This window comes from Rattus norvegicus, chromosome X, assembly GCF_021556685.1.
Source record: "Rattus norvegicus strain SHRSP/BbbUtx chromosome X, alternate assembly SHRSP_T2T, whole genome shotgun sequence".
NCBI classification, from domain to species: Eukaryota; Metazoa; Chordata; class Mammalia; order Rodentia; family Muridae; genus Rattus; species Rattus norvegicus.
This window is the reverse complement of record NC_141554.1, coordinates 111,929,123-111,943,194: the sequence shown is the minus strand read 5'-3', so window position 1 is coordinate 111,943,194 and position 14,072 is coordinate 111,929,123. Positions and strand designations below refer to the sequence as shown.

The 14,072-nt window shown below is 36.2% G+C and overlaps 1 protein-coding gene across 2 annotated transcripts in view; it reads right to left on the bottom strand.

Annotated features, from left to right (window-relative positions):
- Positions 1-14,072, bottom strand: part of Rnf128 (ring finger protein 128) — a 114,917-nt gene that overhangs the window by 22,918 nt on the left and 77,927 nt on the right. For both annotated transcript variants that reach the window (XM_087599837.1, NM_001173349.1), the window contains exon 2: positions 7,814-8,061. In XM_087599837.1, the coding sequence (XP_087455963.1) occupies positions 7,814-8,061 (248 nt within the window). The remainder of the gene's footprint in view (positions 1-7,813; positions 8,062-14,072) is intronic.

Genomic DNA, 14,072 nt, shown 5'->3' with positions numbered 1-14,072 from the left:
GAATTAGTGATAACATCTGGGTATTGTTATACCCAGATGTAGCCTCAACCAGTATGGAAAACTGAGATGGAAGGATTGCTAATATCAAAAGTTCATTACCACCTTAGGTCAATTGGTATGGTTTGAGACTTAAATGTTTTCTTTTTAAAATTTATTTATTTTAGGTGAGTACACTATTGCTTTCTTCAGTCAAGCACATCAGAATAGGGCATCAGATCCCATTACAGATGGTTGTGAGCCACCATGTGGTTGCTGGGATTTGAACTCGGGACCTCTGGAAGAGCAGTCAGTGCTCTTAACCACTGAGCCATCTCTCCAGCACAAGACTTAAAATGTTTCCAAAGAATGTTTCATTCTAAGGGTGTTGTTGCCAGCCTCTAGCACTACTATAAACTGACAGAACCTTTCAGAAGTGGGTCCAAAAAGTATTGATCCTTGAGGGGAATGTTGGGAGCACCACCTTTCCTGTCTTCTTTTGTCTTCATAAGCACAACAGGGCTAGTAATTACTCTATATAGCTACATGGTCTGCTATGATGCTTTCGTTTTTCTCAAGCACCTTGTCACACCGGCAAAATCAAACAAAATCAAACAAAAAACATACCAGCAACAGTAAAACCCAGCCTCAAAACAACCCCAGTAAAATTAGAGTACATGGATGTATTAAATTCTAAGATGCATTGGAGTCTCCTTTCAATCTGTGTGAAAGTCAGGAGACTATAAAGATAGGTCTCATTTAGACAAGTATTTGTTTAACTTACACCATGTAAGAGGCAAAATGCTCATGTAAAGGGCCCTGAATAATTCTCAAATTTAGGCAGTACATACATGTAACCACATGACCACATACACATACATGTGTGTATGTGTATACATACATATGTACATATCTAAATGTATATATAGACAGATGCTAGACTGAGACAAATAACAGTAATTTAGACCATAATTGGGAATATTCCAGATAATATTAATAATAGTTTATACTCAAAGACGATTGTTTTGAAGCAGGGTCTCACATTGTAGACCAGACTTGTCTTTAACCCACTGTGAAGCCAGGCTAGCCTCAGACATCAGTGACTCTCTTGCCTCATTCTCCCAAATGCTGAGATGACAAACATAAGCCAATGTACCAGGTCCAAGGATTAATTTTAAGATATTAATACCGCTATTCTTTCTTCATCTGACAACACTTTGTATTACTATTTCTAACACTAAACTGTACGGAGATGTGTGGAATACCTCTATCTAGGCAACTAATTTGAGTATCAAAGTCCCAGCCTCAAATGGTAGGGGTGGGAAGGGCTGGTAGCTAGGATCATCACGCTTGCAGCTGGCCATACTGTCTGAAAGGCACCACCCAGACAATAAAACCAGGTGTATATCATCTGGCTCAATTGTTGTGCAAAGCCATCTTGAAAAACTGGTATAACATGGTTCATTGCTCCAGCCATATCTAACAATACATCAACCACTGATATAAAGGACACTTTGAGGGCCACATTCCCAGAGTTGGCTAATGTCCAATCATGGTTCACTTGGGAACATTCAAAGTATAAGCAACTAGTTCCACTCTGTTACCTCTTGTATTACAGTCTATTCACATTGTCTTTGGTCAAAATTTTTACAACAAAACCACCAGGTTATACCTTAAAAAAGTGTATATAAATACTTAATTTGGTAAGTATTTGCTACAGTATTTTCTAAGTATTTATATATGCTGTTATATTCATATGTTTACATTATAATATGAATATATAATTACATAAAATAGTATCTGGTTGATATTTATAGATTTGACTAAATTTATAGTGTAGTATTTATATTAGCATAGTATAGCATTCGTATATTTAAAATAAAATATATACATTAGACACACCCAAACCGACATGCACACATAGACACACAATACAGTCTGTAAGGACAATAAACACACCTAATAGGTTCAGAAGCCAACAAGAGGTAGAAATGGGCACAAAAAGCAATCAGACCCTCTAAAAGACCCTCACCACTATCTTTCATTGCTGTACCAATTTCATTATCCATTTACCCGTTGATCTATGGCTACTTGAACTTTGTAATAAGCTTGTCCAGAGTGACTTAATACAGAAGTAAATTAGGAAATTTTAATTCTTTCTCAGGAAAGTCACTATCCATTGGCATTACATCTTGAGGAAGTTTTACTTATATCTTCCACTATATTTGGTTACTGTATGATTTGTTTACACACAAGAGTTGACTCATCAACAACACCTGTATTATACTATATTACAGTATGATGATTTTACTGTGTGTGTATAGACCATATGTTGTCATATATTTTCTGAAATTTCTCTCCACCTTATTTGTTTGCTTTTAAGTAGTCACCTCATTTTCCCAGGTCCTTTTCCTCCCTCCAACCTCTTCCACCCCCAAACCCCTTAAATTCATGGCCACTGTCTTTGTTATTGATACATAAATATGCCTAAGTCTAGAAGTACACTGTTCAGGGAAGTCAGTGTTACTTATATGCATATGATTTCAGGGCTGACCACTTGTTGTTGGATAAACAAGTAGGGTGCTCACTCGTGGGGATGATAATTTTTCCTGCTCTCAGTGTTCCTTACTTGCCTGTTAGCTCTTTGTCTAGGGTTTGGAGTCAGATTTTCCCCCTTTCATGTTACCAAGTCTATTGTTGTTCGGCATTTTCTGAGACAAAGTCTCCCCAGACCAAAAGTTCACAAATTTGGCTAGATTGTATGGCCAAATCCTTCTGCCTCCTCCCCAGCACTGGGATTACAACCAAACCTTAGCATACTTGGCTTTTCTATGAGTGCTAGGGGTCTAATTCAGGTCCTAAAGTGTGTGAAACAAGTAATTTTCTCCATGGAAACGTATCTCCAGCCTTTTAATGTGTGTGTGTGTGTGTGTGTGTGTGTGTGTGTGTGTGTGTGTGTGTGTGTGTTTGAACCCATAAACACATGTTATAGACATGCTCTACTATTAATATATATTCTCAGAACTCAAAGTATGGTCATGATATACTTTGGTCTAGTTACTAAATAAGTCAGGAGGCATCACAGAACTCTACATTTCTTCCCCATGTATTAAATATTATGGAGAAATGTCACTAGTGGCAATGACTGTGTCATGTTTAGGTTCCATGTTAGTTAGAACAAAGTGTATCACCTACCTTCATTCACACTAATATGTAGTTAAAGGTTCCATTAACTGATGTTGAGCATGGTTAACTCCTTCCATTACGGAGTACATAGGTATCATTAGTATTATTTCTATTCTCATATCTAGTCTCATTTTTATTACCACATATGATTTGTAAAATTTAATGGGTCTCATTGTGACATTTCCATTCATATATTTTCTTCTCAAAAATAGTTATTTCTAAGCTATTTCTTATTAACTAAATACAATTTCATTCATGTATATAGCTGATTACTCTCTCTGGATCTCCCTTATCTCCTTCCAAATTCATTAATCCATTTTTCTGTCTTCCTTGCAAATGATTCCTTCCTATGTATTTTAATTACTGCATCTTACTCTTCTTAAAAAAATCACTGTTCATTAAGACTAAATGTACAAGCATGATACTAATAGATGTGCTAATGTTGAAAGTGGAGATCTCTTGAGGCCTCAACTCTACACAAAGAACTAAGGAATGCTGAGACCAGGAGAAATAGAAATATAGTCTTCCCCACAGAACACACCAACTGGTTTGGTTATCCAATACTAAATGGTCAGCCCTGAAAACTTTCATAAAAGTAACATTTTACAGACTGAGCAAATTGTATTTATGTATTTAGGAAAACACACACACACACACACACACACACACACATACACACCACCACCACCATCACCACCACCAACAATAATGAAAGAGGCCAAAAAATTTGAAGAAGAACAAGAACAAAGGAAACTACACACGAGTGTTTAGAAGGGGGAAAGGATGCCATTAATCATAATCTTAAAAAATTTTTTTTCAAAAGTAAATGTAAATCCAGCTTTTCTTGCTATACCTATTCCATGTCATACTTTATGGAGCACCTTCTTTTCTTTCATTTAACCGTATTTAATCCAATATAAGGTGTCATTGAGTATCAACACCTTAGCTATTGTCAGTATACACACACACACACACACACACACACACACACACTATACTTCTCTCTAAGTGTTGGGTACTGTATTCTACAGTGATATAGTGTTCATAACCACAAGTAGTCTAGTATTTAGTGTCATTGTGTCATGAGGTTTCTCTTTCCCTATTAAGGTTGTTTCAAGTAGGAACAATCATCCGAGTTGCCAGTGTTTAGTATGTTATTTTCATTTCGACACCATTGGTATTTTTCATGATGTTAACAAGTTTTGTCACCAGCAAAACCAGGATGATGTGTGTTCTTCCACATCCTTTAGGGTAATGTAAAGGTATTATACCTGGGGCTCATTGGAGTAATTATTAAGACTTAGAGACTACCATCAATTTATGTAATATTTGCTATGCCTCATAATCTTCAGAAGGAAGGTATCTCTGGATACAAAATCTTCCCTAATACTCGTTTGGTTTGCTTTTTAGAGACAGAGTCTCACCATGTAACCCTGGCTGGCCTAGAACTCACTATGTACAAGGCTGGCCTTAAACTCACAAAGATTCACCTGCTTAGGCTGGGATTAAAGGCATGAACCACCATGCCCAGTCTTCCCTAATATTCTAATGATGGGGAAAGTTTCTGTAACATAGCTTCATCAACATCTCTATCAATACAAGACAAAACATGTGGCAAAATGTCCAGTTAAAAGTTGCAGACATGTGCGTGAAGCTTTTTACAAAAAAAAATGTGAACTTATGAAAATCAAATATATAAGAAACATTACAGCACTCAAATCTTTATAAGCAAAAGTGAATACTGACCATATATTTAATCTTTTTATCCTCAAAGGAGGAAGATAAAATCTAATAAGCAGTAAAAACGTATCTCCCAAAAGCCTTCTGTAATAGAGGAGAAGCTCTAATGCTATTCTTGAAATTCTACCAAGGTAAACTTTCATAAAATGTATTATAATCTATGAAAATTGCTTAATTGAAAGATGAGATTAGGCCTAAATGTGCAATGAAGCTTGTGCAACACCAGGCAAAGTTCTTTATAAACCTTATTACCCCTGCCTCCAGAATGTGAATAATATATTTCTGTTGTTTAAAATCCAGGAATAAACCTTATTACATTGTAAAGGAGTTTATAGATGTATTATGGCACTTAGAATACAGAAACATGGACCTTACTGTGGACATACACAAACCACTTTGATCATTGTGACTAACCTTTGCATAGTCAGTCAGTCATATGGGAGATGATTTTTTTCCAACCTCAGAGATAAAAACCCTCATGATATACAAATGTCAAATATTAACACAGTGAATTTACTGAGCAGCCTGGTATCGGAATGCTAAGCATCCTTCTGACCTTAGCTGGTAACAGGCTGAACCTGTCACCATTGTGATAAGCTTCTTCACTGAGGAGGACAGAAGTCAATTAATTCGAAACATTCTGATGTTCAGCATTTATTAATATATGGTAGTACATAATCGTTTATAGGTGTCAGAATAAAATTTAAACTTTTCATCTTTTCTGAAATTCAATTAATTTTCTTACTCTACAGAAATCTTGTTGCTTCTGGTCCTAAATATAATGAAGGGTTTTTTGTTTGTTTGTTTGTTTTTGCTTTGTGGAAAATTAGTAGATGACATTGCCAAAATGTCACTGCCTTTGAGGAACCTTTCAGATTATAAAAATACATCCCACTGCTTCCTTCTATCACCTGAAAGTGTTAACTACCAATACCATGGAGAAGTGCACAACACTGTGTTGTTTACATTGACAAAACTTGAAGGGAAGAGTAACTAAGGATGGTGGCCTGGGCCAGGCAAAAAGGAGAAATAGAAGTAGTTAAATAATTATGCTCTGGAGGGGTATAGCATTTGTTTATGAAGGCTATGTGGGAAATGAGAGAGACAGACAGAGACAGAGAGAGGCAGGGAAGAGCGGCTCAATATCTTCTGGCCTAGAGACAATAGAAATTCTGTAGAAAATACTGATGCATGCCCGTGTTGACTGGAAAAAACTAGAGGAAAGGGGGGCATTGCTAAAAGGAAGAAAATTGCTGGAATGGCAGCCTTGAGTATACAAAAGAGCTTGTATACCAGAGAAAGTTGGCTGCTATAGAAAACATCTTATCTGCCAAAACAGAAGACAGAAAGGAGGAGCAGACTCTAAACACAGATGCAGATAGAAAGAAGTACAGATGTAGATCATACATTTAAAGTCAGTATAGCTACAAATAATTTTTTGGTACTTCTGCAAGTCGAGATGTAGACACAGAGTGCAAATTAAGGTTTAGTCAGGGTTGTTTTTCCCAGTGAGTATGTTTAGCCCTGCATTTGCATAGGTTCTACAGGTATGGATTTAGCAAACACTGGATTGAAAATATTCAGAATTAAAAACTGCATCTCTCCTGGTTATGTGCGAATTCTGACAGTCATTCCCTACAGAACATAGCATAAGACTTATTTATATAACATAAACATTGTATTAGTTATTATAAGTAGTCTGGACAGGATCTAAAGTGTTTGTATATGCATATATAATATGCAAATATTGTAATATTTTACATAAGAGACTTGAGAGCTCAAGGATTTTGAGTATACAACAGAAGGACCTGAAACCAATCTTCTATGGATGCCAAATGACTCTACAACAAAGAAAGTGGTGATCCAAGATAACATCTGAATGGCCACAGAATCTAAGCTAATTAATTAGAGTTGAGAACATGGGAAGGGGTGAAGATAGTTTAGATATGACAAGATCAGGGATAGAGAATCATAGGTACTCCTCTGTTCTATAAGCCTTTGGGTGTTTTGTGCTACCATTTCCATACTTTGTACTTTTAAAGCATTAATGTTAAAATATGGTAAAACTATAAATATGCAGTATGTTTGTAGTTTAATACTGTTACCACGAATGAGTGAAATTTTAAAACCTTCCTTGGGCTGGAAACATGAATTTGTGGGTAAAGCTACTTGAAGCCAAGCCTAACTTGAGTTTGATTCTTGGAACCCACGAGGTGGAAAGAGTATGGACTTTGGCACATTGCCTTCTGACCTTCCTATGCTCACTGGGCCCCTCCCCACGCAGGTACATATCAACACAAAATACAATCTACCTTATCATGAATTCAGCATTTCATTTTTATGGTTCCATGGCCTCATACAAATTCATTCAATCATTCATTCTCTCTCTCTCTCTCTCTCTCTCTCTCTCTCTCTCTCTCTCTCTCTCTCTCTCTCTCTCTCTCTCTCCCTCTCTCTCTCTCTCTCTCTCTCTCTCTCTCTCTCTCACACACACACACACACACACACACACACACACACATTTACCTTCAGGCAGTGACAACAGTTATATTGGCTTTATGAAGATTGCTTCATCTGTACTTCCTAATTTCTTTCTTTTGAGTGCGAAATGCTTTTATAATTTAGGAAAACAGTTCATTTAAAGCAACATATGTATTTACAGTCATTTATAAATAAACGTTGGCTGTGTATCGTCAGAGGTGTGAAAAGACTTAATCAAGCAGGATTAACTTTGACAAATGACAGAATATAAAACTTGAGATGATGAAAGCTGACATACTGTTTGAATGACTAAATTTCATAAAGCATATTTATAGATCGTTGTCTAGTAAGCATAATAATATCTATGAAACCAAACTGTAACTGAAACAGTAGAACTATTTGAAAAGTGGGGGAAAAGAGCATTACCAACCTGCTTCCTACTTTGAGCTCTTGCATTCCGTAATCTTCGAGCAGAGTAAAAGATAAAATAGCCCACAGTTGCTGCTGTAATAATAAAAAAGGACACGGAAACGAAGAAAATTGAATAATGATTCACCCAAGGGCCATGTTTTTTGCCTACTTCGATGACCATTGTTACTTGGATGCCTCTTTGAATGGACTGTAGAATTTTTGTTCCTTTCAGATTGCCAATCATGATCGCAACAATGTCTCCTGCACCTGTAAAAGGAAATGAATTCAGTTTTAGTTTGAGATCATTAATATAAAAAGGCAATTTAATGGATGATTTAAAACATTTAAAATGAGACCTAATGATACAAAAGGATGTGTCATCATTCAGTTAACATTATTAAGCACGTTGTACATATTCAGAAGACATAAGGGTTATAACCATGTGTAAGATTTAGTCATTGATCTAAGGAGCTCATAGTTTAATGCAGTGGTTCTCAACCTTCTTAGTGTTTTGCTCTTTTAATACAGTTCTCCATGTGGTAGTGACCCCAACCATAAAATTATTTCATTGCTACTTCATAACTATAATTTTGCTAATGTTATGAGTTATACTGTAAATATCTGATATACAGTCTATCTGATACAAGACCCCTTTGGGTCGAGAACAGCTGCTTTAAAAAAGGGCATGGCACACAACATTAACCATAATTCAACAGTATTACCTTTGGGGTCTAGTTTGCTTATCTCACTCTGCCTCCCAGGCAAGCCTGGAACTCAGGTCCTCCTGCCTGATCCTCCTGAGTAGCTAGGAGTACAGTCCTGAGAAATTACCCCAATATGCAAACTGTGTGAAGGCCTTCTTAATGACAAATAGTCCACAACTTGTAGACAATAGAACTTACCTCCTTGGGATTACTGAAATAATTAGATTATTTTTTAATTTATAAGGAAGCAGATTGTTATATTAATATATAAAAATATATTATATATAACATATAACATATATGTAACATACATATAGTTACATATCAAGATAGGGATTTTTTAAAGATTTATTTATTCATTTTAATGTATATGAGTTCACTGTTACTGTCTTCAGATACACCAGAAGAAGGTATCAGATCCCATTAAATATGGTTATAAACCACCATTTGGTTGCTGGGAAATCAGGACCTCTGGAAGAGCAGTCAGTGCTCTTAACCCATGAGCCATCTCTCCAGCCCTAAGATAGGGATTTTTGACAAATAATCTCATAATGTTTTACAGCCCATACACATGTTTACAATGTGAAATTTTTCTGTGTCTTCAAAGATAATACCAAATTTAGAAAGGAGAAGCCGATTTGTAAAAGGAAAACATGGGACAAGAGAGGGCAATGAGTAGGCTAATACAATCAAAGCTCATTCTAGCTACCTATAAAATAAGGCCTTTCTTTCCTTCCTTCCTTCCTTCCTTCCTTCCTTCCTTCCTTCCTTCCTTCCTTCCTTCCTTCCTTCTTTCCTTCCTTCCTTTTCTTGTTTCTGCTTTCTTAATGTTCTATGAAACAAAATAAAGAAGAAAAGAATAACAGAAGAAAAGGATAATCTTCATCCTTCTAATGTTTATTACAAGAAAGGAAAAGAGAAAGTGAACAGACAGGCAGGCAGGCAGACAGACATTTTGTTTCAAGAGCTCTAAGGTTTTATATATAGACCTATTCAGGTTAGCAAAGAAAATAACACAAAGCTGTGATAGAAGTATTTGTTTCTATTCAGTGCCAGTTAAGGACAAACCTGAACTACACTACTACTGTTACAAAGGCTTTATATCTGTAATAACCTCCTTTTCTACTCCCAAACATGTTTGGTTAGAAAAAAGCAAGACAAACCTTATCTTTCTGAATGTTCTGAGAATGTCATTGTTCAAGCCATTCCAATGCTTATCAAGGTTTATAATCCTCCTAGTTTTTATGACCCAAGATGAATGATCCTAAGCAAAAGAAGGGTTCTTTGAATGTTAATGTATTGCCAACCAGCGAAACCCCCTATTGATAGTAGGTTAAGGTATTACTCAAGGTTAATGATTAAACTCCAGCCTGGGATAAACAACCACCCACAAATAAGACCTTTAGACTAGAATTTAAACACAAAGGACAATACCAAGTTAGTCTTGCCGTTTTCAATGACTAAGAGTAAAACTCTTAAATGGTGGTACATATTGTGGATTCTTTTTAACCCAAATAAATAATCCTTGAAATTTACAGCTCTGAGTAGCAAAAGATGAAAGGATTAGGTCACATAGAAAGACCTCATAGTACCCAGGATTGGATTCTTTCTATTTATGCTATCACCAAAGATCCTTTTATCAGGTTATTTTATGCATATGAGTGTTTGCATGAATGTCTTTAGGAGCACAATGTGAGATATGTATGTACTATAGTGAGAAGTGTCTGTCAGAGCTAGTGGAACTGCAATTACAGATACTTCAAACTGCTATGTGTCTGGGAACCAAACCTGGGTCCTCTGGAGAGGCATTGGGTACTCTTAACTTCTAAAATCATCTCTCCAACTCATCACTATAGTTGAAGCTCCAAAAACCCCTATTTTTACAGGTGACAGTTAAACTCTCTGTGCTCCTGACTGATGCGTGACAGACAGCTCAGTCTGATAGAAGTTAATGGCTCACTATGCTATTTCCATGGAAGAAAATTGCAGATACAGGAAGTGAAGAAGAATATAAAATGCAGACAGCATTTTCTGTATCTTTATCTAAAACAAACATGACTAAATTTCATCTGAAACATATGACCAAAATTTCCCTTAGGGGAGAAATAATTTGTAGGTTAGAAAGAAAGGCATCTTGTTTTTAAATTTGTAGCCATGAAACTAAAGCCTAGAATTCTGTCTTTTTTCCTATAAAGAAAACATCTGTGTGTAAAGTTCTCATTAGTCACATAATGTGATATTGTAATTGATATGATATTTGACAATACAATTTGACAATACTTTTAAAAGTCAACTTTTGAAAATATTGCCATTTGAAAGAATTATTTTATATCATGGATGTGACCTTCTAATAAGTGACTAGTAGAATTAATTCTAGAGGCTTTTTCCCCCTTTAGAAGATACAGACAAAGCAGCAGAAGTGGCTACTCAGACTAGCCACTGTATTCAAACTTAAAAATAAAAAGTCAAGAATGTACATTGGGTATATATCAGGAACAAGTTTGTGTTTCAATACCCACAATCCATAATCATACATACCTTCTAAAGTCTAGCCATGAACTATATTGAATTACACTTCCAGTCATATAAAAGACACATGTCTCATTTCAACATGGTTCAGACAGGGGGATGGGGGAGTCAACGTCTCAAAAGAGAAGGGGGGTTGGAGGTAGGGACTACGTGAGGGGTGAAGTGGGTGGGGACAACAATTAGGATGTAAAATGAATAAATAAATTAATGGAAAAGTGATAATATGTTTTAACAAAAATGTATCTTGTGTATGCAACCATACAGCCAGCTTTTTTCCACGAGGGAAAATAACATACATTTGAGCACAATATCAGAATATTTTAAAACAATCTGTAAGCAGTGTTGTATTGCTGTAAAACATATACATCATATACCAATGAAACCTATACCAGTTGGGCAGCAGGATGACTCGGGATAAAAACCCTTGCCTCTTTTTTTTTTTTTTTTTTGGTTCTTTTTTTTTGGAGCTGGGGACGGAACCCAGGGCCTTGCGCTTCCTAGGTAAGCGCTCTACCACTGAGCTAAATCCCCAACCCCAAAACCCTTGCCTCTTAAGTCTGACAACCTGAGTCAGTTCCCGGGACCCCTGTCACAGTAGAAGGATGATCCCCAATGTTATGGTATGTACGTGCTCATTGCTCTCAAACTAATTAAGTGAAAAACAACCCACAAAATAGTAGGTTCATTCCATTATAGATTTAACACAGACCGTTCTGCTCTAGTGGCCTACGTGAAGCAAATGGATGAAGAAATCAATCCGTTCTATCCTTATATTATTAAAAGCAAGTCATCTTTAGTTGTACTTGCTACTTATTCCACAGACAAAAAAATGTATAAATATGTAATAGTGCCCTATTTTCATAACTAAGATATACTACTTATGATTTTTTTTAAATTTAGAGAATACTTTATTAGATTTTGTAATCAAACCCACGTAGATAAGACCTTACATATTTAATACAGTGTGTTACCCCTGTACAAATGGAAAAAACTTAAGTTCAACATTTCTAGACCAATATGGCTGTTAATTTCTGTACAGTGCCAACTCAACACAGTAAACGGGGATACTTTTTTCCAAAGTTGACAGCACAGCTAAAGTTTCAAAAAATTCAAATTATATATCTGTATATATATATTTACATTTATATAAAAAGACCAATAATAGCAGTGTGTTATGCATCAACAGCAGCAACAGCTTTTCCAGGTTCTGCAGTCATCTGAACAAAACTGTAGAGACATCCAGCACACTCCATTAAAAAAAAAAAGTAAAAAAAACAAAACCCGAGAAAACAGCACAGTTCTGTTACTCTTGTGGTACCTGGCACCATTTTTTTTTAAATTAGCTTCTCAATCATCATCTGGAAAGAAAACATTCTGAGCAACATCATTAAAAACAGCTCTGATAAAGCACGGTCACTACTACGTATCGTAAAGCAGGTACAAGCTATTTTACATCCACAGAGGTATGATACAGTACTGTCCTACATCTATAATACTAGAGGATACAATTTAAAAGGCATTATTTGAGACTTGATTCTACTTTTCCAGCAGAGGGCCCAAAGGATGGTGTGACACAGCTTTGTAAAGAAACATACTCTAGACAGGATTTCCTTTCACTAGTGGCACAGTTCTAAGGATTCATTCTCTCCATGAATGTCAGCTAAAACCGTTATTAAAAAAATGAAATATCCCTAGAACAAAACCGTATAACCACCGGATTCACATGAAGATGACCTAGTGGAGACAAGCTGGACCTCACCTTACCAACAAGCTATCAAATCTGTTATGTTTAAACAGTGAGACCTCCAAGGAAGGAGATGCCAAGTAGTGCTTCAAAGCTTCGGACCACAATCAAACACAGCATCCTTTTCAACAGCTACTTATGATTTCTTATTGACAGTGGATTGGTTTTGCAAACCATTATTTAATATACCCGTAATATTATCTGTCTCCAGACTCTTATAATTTGCACTGAAGTCATATATTATTGGAGCTGGAATAGACCTCATGGATCAGCCTAATTCATTAAAAAAAAAAGTAATCTAACACTGGACAATTTTCCGTGAGGGAGGAAGAGTCTCGCTTAACTTGTTGCTAATAGCATCAGCTCTCCTCTACAATTTTATGCTTCTCCAATGATGCTGGATAAGAGACAATTAAGCTTGCTTGTACAGAAAGAGCAAATAGGCTTCCAGACCATCCTTGTGGGCTTCAGTGCAAGTACTCCACAGCACGTATATCTGTTGATTAGAGATATTTGTGTTATCTTCTCAATCTTACCTCTATTCTGGATAGTGACAGTTACAAGACAAAATGTATCTATAAACTATCGTCTTATTTTGGTGCTCTGCTTCCCACTCATCTTTATTAGCTCCCTATTTTTAATGACAGCCAAAGTGATTTGACTATAAAAATAAAAATCAAAGAGGGACATCAAGGGGTATCCACCCCCCACATATACTAGCACACACACACAAGTCAGAACATCGAATCAGTAGATATGCAATCCCAAGAGAGAAGTTTGGTTTTATCCTATTTGTTCCTCTATTGAAAACCACAAAATAAGATGTTGACTCTGGATTCCAAAGAACAGATTCGTTTTAGTGGAACAACCAGAAAATCAAACAAACAAAAACTAGTTCTCTGTTTCAGGACTGGGAATTAAATGCAAGGCCTCCAGAATGCCACCCAGAGGGACAGGCAAGTACTTTTCCACTAAGCCACACCCCAAGGTTCTAAAGAAAGCCTTTTATGACTGTTGGTGTGTGCAGTTTGTGATGCTAAAGCGAACCTAAAAGAGCTTTGTTTCCCTTTAACGTGGTCAGTATTGTGGCTTCGACTGATTCCAAACCTTTCAGATATTCTCATTCGCTTTAGTGACTTTTAAAATGATCTTTTCTTTTTGGTTGCTGTGCTAAGAACTGAGCCCAGGGCCTGGTGCATAAAAGGCCGATGTTCTGTCACTGAGCTATTATCTTTCTAAAGGCTCACAAAACACTTATTATGCAAAGTTAGCCACTTATAATAATAATAATAAGCAGTACA